This window comes from Myotis davidii, unplaced genomic scaffold (genome assembly GCF_000327345.1).
Source record: "Myotis davidii unplaced genomic scaffold, ASM32734v1 scaffold125, whole genome shotgun sequence".
NCBI lineage: Eukaryota > Metazoa > Chordata > Mammalia > Chiroptera > Vespertilionidae > Myotis > Myotis davidii.
In genome coordinates this window covers 4,642,666-4,647,736 of record NW_006299390.1, presented here as the reverse complement: position 1 = coordinate 4,647,736, position 5,071 = coordinate 4,642,666, and the positions used below count along the sequence as shown (strand labels likewise).

The 5,071-nt window shown below is 39.5% G+C and overlaps 1 protein-coding gene across 7 annotated transcripts in view; it reads right to left on the bottom strand.

The window, feature by feature from the left end:
- Window positions 1-5,071, bottom strand: part of PTPN12 (protein tyrosine phosphatase, non-receptor type 12) — a 58,372-nt gene that overhangs the window by 37,176 nt on the left and 16,125 nt on the right. For 6 of the 7 annotated variants that reach the window (XM_015571239.1, XM_006774909.2, XM_015571235.1 and 3 more), the window contains one exon: window positions 4,445-4,483. The exons of the other annotated variant lie outside the window; for it this stretch is intronic. In XM_015571239.1, the coding sequence (XP_015426725.1) occupies window positions 4,445-4,483 (39 nt within the window). The remainder of the gene's footprint in view (window positions 1-4,444; window positions 4,484-5,071) is intronic. 7 annotated transcript variants of the gene reach the window in all.

The following is a 5,071-nucleotide window of genomic DNA, read 5'->3' as shown; positions in this document are numbered from 1 at the left end:
GCAAAGCTATCATTGTGAATTGAAGGTCAGATAAAGAGCTTCACAGATAAGAAAAAGCTAAAGGAGTTCATCACCACCAAACCAGCATTGTATGAAATGCTGAAAGTATCCTTTAAGAGGAAGAAGAAAATAAAGGTAAAGATTCAAATTATGAACAACAAATACACATCTATCAACAAGTGAATCCGAAAATCAAGTAAATAAATAATCTGATGAACACAATAAACTGGTGAATATACTAGAATCAGGGGCACAGAAAGGGTGTGGGGGGTGCAAGAAGAGACTGGACAAAAATCGTACACCTATGGATAAGGACACTGGGGGCTAGGGGGTAAGGGCAGAGGGTGAGGTGGGAACCGGGTGGAGGGGAGCTATGGGGGGAAAAAAGAGGAACAACTGTAATAATCTGAAAAATAAAGATTTAATTTAAAAAAAAAAAAAGAGTTACTGTGTTCTCTCCAAAATTAATCATAAGAACATTATTAACATCCTCCTCTAGGGAAAAAAAATAAAACCTACTTTTTTAAAAAATATATATTTTATTGATTTTTTACAGAGAGGAAGGGAGAGAGATAGAGAGTTAGAAACATCGATGAGAGAAACATCAACCAGCTGCCTCCTGCACATCTCCCACTGGGGATGTGGCCACAACCCAGGTACATGCCCTTGACTGGAATCGAACCTGGGACCCTTCAGTCCGCAGGCCGACGTTCCATCCACTGAGCCAAACCGGTTTCAGCAAACCTACTTTTAAAAAAGTGCCTGGCACAAGATCCATTTTGAATGAAGAGTTGTCAGGCAAGTTTTAAAGCCTATAAAATAGCATCCCCTTAATATCTGGCTGAATTCTCATTAAATGTAAAATCTGTGGCATAGTAGAAAGAGCATTCTACTTGGTATCAGAAGAATTTTACAAGTACTAATTTTCCTGTTTAATTGATCTTTAGTTTTTTTACCTGTAAAAATGGGAATGATCCTAATCTTATACGATTATTGTGAGTACTAAATAATAATACATTTCAAATGTTCTATTGATGGCAAAAACTCATTAATTAAAGTTTAAACTATCCACTTTTATTTGAAACTAGAGGCCCGGTGCACGAAATTCCTCATGACATTTGTGCGCTGGGGGTGGGGTCCGTCAGCCAGGCTTGTGCTCTCTCAGTCTGAGAGCCCTCGGGGGGATGTCCGACTGACGGCTTAAGCCCGCTCCCCACAGGAAGCAAGCCTAAGCCGTCATTTGGACATCCTTAGTGCTATTGCGGAGGCAGGAGAGAATCCTGCAACTGCAGCTATGCTGGACAGGTGTGAGCCCAGCTTCTGGCTGAGCGATGCTCCCCCTGTGGGAGTGCACTGACCACCAGGGGGCAGCTCCTGCATTGAGCGTCTGCACCCCTGGTGGTCAGTGCGTGTCATAGCAACCAGTCATTTGCTATTCGGTCAATTTGCATATGAGCCTTTTATTATATAGGACTAGAGGCCTGGTGCACAAAAATTTGTGGGATCCCTCAGCCCAACCTATGCCCTCTTGCAGTCTGGGACCACTCAGAGGATTTCCACCTGCTGGCTTAGGCCCACTCCCTGGGGGATCGGGCCCAAACTGGCAGTCAGACATTCCTCTGGCAGCCCGGCAGCCCTCGGGGGATGTCCATTTGCCAGCAGGGAGCAGACCTTAGTGCTGCTGAGGAGGCAGTAGAGGCTCCCGCCACCACTGCTGTGCTAGCAGCCATCTGCTGGCTTGTGGCTAAGCAGAGGTCCCCTGTGGAAGCATACTGACCACCAGGGGGCAGCTCCTGCATTGAGCATCTGCCCCCTGGTTGTCAGTGTGTGTCATAGTGACCAGTCATTCCAGTCATTCTGCTGTTAGGGTCAATGTGCATATTACCCTTTTATTATATAGATTACAGAAAATGTAATCAGTTTCCCTTCTTACCTTCCTGTTTTAAATAGGTATAGAAATAAAACACTCAATTTTCATTGGTTTTCTAATATCAAAGCTGATCATTTTAGAAAATCAGCTAAGTAAATGAAAGCCAATGTAATAGAATATACATTGATTCAGATGCTAAGAAATGACACAATTTATCAAAACCCAATAAAATGAAAGCCTTTAAATAAGAATCTAACTTAAGCTTTCAGGAAGTAGGAAATGTACCAGTTCTTACTAAATTCCTTTAGCTTCAAATATAGTAAATGGAATTATTACCTACAGCTTGGAATTAACCATAAGCTGACAATATTGCTCAGAAGGCAACCAATTTGAACTATCTAGTATTGTTAGTTTGACTTACAGCAACACTATTAATATGTTAGAAGGCTAAAAACTACACACCTCCTTTCCCAGAAGTTTATAGAAACTGATTAAAATAATTAAATTATTTTTGAGGATTTTTTTTTGTCTTCTACCTGGTAGTTTTAACATCTTGAAACAGAGAAAACAAATTATGCAAGATTAATTTAGTAAGAATTAAAGATGTGTGACTAACATCACAGTAACAAAGGGTTATATTGGTATTTATATTTCAGGTATAAACTAATGACTATTAATATCAAAAATTATATGTTAAACACTATACATACATTACCTATAATCATATATCATTCATGTTAAGGGTGAGAAAAGTGAAGCTCAGAGAAGAGTATAAAAAAACCATTATAAAAAATTTTGGATTAAAGAAATTCACTGTTTCATGGTCAAAGAGCTAGTTAAGTGTAGATTTGTTTGATTTCATTAATTATGCTCTTTCCATTAGGTCACATTCTAAGTCAAGGTTATCAAGTAAATTAATGGGCCCTAAGTCACTGACTGCTTACTACAAACAAAGCGCTATCAATTTCAAAATCTTAGTTTCAAAAAGCTTTTCATAGGCCTGCCCAGTGTGGTCCAGTGATTGAGCATCAACCCATGAATCAGGAGGGCTTGGTTCATTTCACTTGGGTTTTGGGCTTGATCTCCATTAAGGGGCAGGCAGGAGGCAATCAATCAATGATTCTTTCTCATCATTGATGTTTCTATCTCTCTCCCCCTCTCCCTTCCTTTCTGAAATCAATAAAAACATTTAAAAAACAAACACAAAAAACTTGCACTCAATTCAACTTAAATTTTTCATCAAGTATTATTACTAATATACAATGGGAACTTATTAAAAGAATGAAAAGAACCGGTCTGGGGTGGCTCAGTGGTTGAGCATCAACCTCTGAACCAGAAGGTCATATTCCCGGTCAGGGCACATGCTCAGGTTGTGGGATCGGTCTCCAGTGTGGGGCATGCAGGAGGCAGCCGATCAATAATTTTCTCTCATTAATGATGTTTCTATCTCTTGCTCCCTCTCCCTTCATCTCTGAAATAAAATATCTATACTAATAAAAAGGTAATATGCTAATTAGACCGGGTCGACTGGCCATCTTTCAGACATCTATCTGACTTCCTTCCAAAGTCATGGTGGTGGGGGATGGGGCAGAGGCAGTTAGGGGCGATCAGGCTGGCAGGGGTGGGCAGTTGGGAGCGAGATCAAGCTGGCACAGGAGGGCAGTTGGGGGTGATCAGGCAGGCAGGCAGAGAGGTGAGGGGCCCTCCTTTAATTGATGAACTAATAAGTATAAAGAAAACTTCAAATCACCACATAACTTGTTTTATAAGTTTGATTTGTGTTACACTTATAGAAAAGGACACAAAGTTTTATTTAACACATTGTATGTGGGAAACGTATTTATACGTTTTATGTATTTATACGTTCTACCAGTGTAGTAGAGTGCGGGACACGTATTAATACGTTTTTTATAGACTAGCGGTAGAATGCGGGTAACGTATAAATACGTAAAGTTATCGTAATTTTACGGAACATTGCCATTTGCCCAAAAAATTAGCAAAAATGGCCTGCGCCACCTGTTAGCATGCGATAAAAACTACCCGCATACAATGTGTTAATATCTACTTTATAAATATGTTATCCCCTGTGACAATGAAAACATAGTAGTTGATGATGATGATAATGCAAGAGATCAAGTGAGTTTAAAACTAATTTCACTTGTACAGAGTTTAAAAACACCATTAATAAAATTTTTGGATTAAAGGACTTTCTTTGAAGATAGCATAAACAAAAAATGTAATGGTATTTGAAGGAAGAAAAATCAAAATATTCAATTTATAAATTTATAATAATCAGAATTATTTTATTTGGCTCATTTTCATTGCTCAATTTTATTCCTGTTTTTAAAATACCTCTCTACTTCTACACCACCATTACATACTTGAAGACTACTAAGCAACAAAAAAATTTATTTTAATTATATAATAAAATAAACAAACACAAAAAAGAAAAATAGCATCTACTTTAGCTACTAGAGCTCAGAACATAATAAAAGACAAGAATATATATCCATAGAAATAAAGTTACAAAAAGGATATGCCATAATTATTTTAAGTGTTAATAGGTATACATACCCTTCCCATCTCAAATTCTCGACAGGCCATTACAATGATCTAAAAAGAAGTGGGGGTGGGATAAGAGGAAGAATTTATCAGTTAAACACAACTTTCTCTCATTAATAAAATATAAATTTCAAGAATTACTTTTTACTCTGAGCAAAAGTACACTTGGCCTGCCAAAACAAGTAGTTTTAATATGAAAAGTATCAGTTAAAAGGGCTTTCTAGCAAGAAATTATATTTTATGAATATTATAGATTTCTGACTTGAAATTTAACAAAATTAGCTAAAGGTTAAATGCATTCAACTGTCTTTAAATATAAGGGTATTACATTTGGTTCTCCACTCCAACGTTTTATAATGTAACTACAGGCCCAGTGCACAAATTCGTGCATGGGTGGGGTCTGGCCGGCCAGCTGGGATCGAGGCTGGGCCTGTCAGGAGGAGATGGCGGGAGGTTGGCCAGCAGGCTCCACCCCTGATTGGGGACGGGCTGTGGGCAGTGGGCCGGTTGCCCCTGCCCCAATTGGTATTGGGGGGGCTGACTGGGGACGGGGCCATAGCTGCTGGCCTTGCCCCTGATTGGAGTGGAGGGGGGCCCTGATCAGGGGTGGAGGGGGCTGGGGGGGGGGGGGGGGCCGGG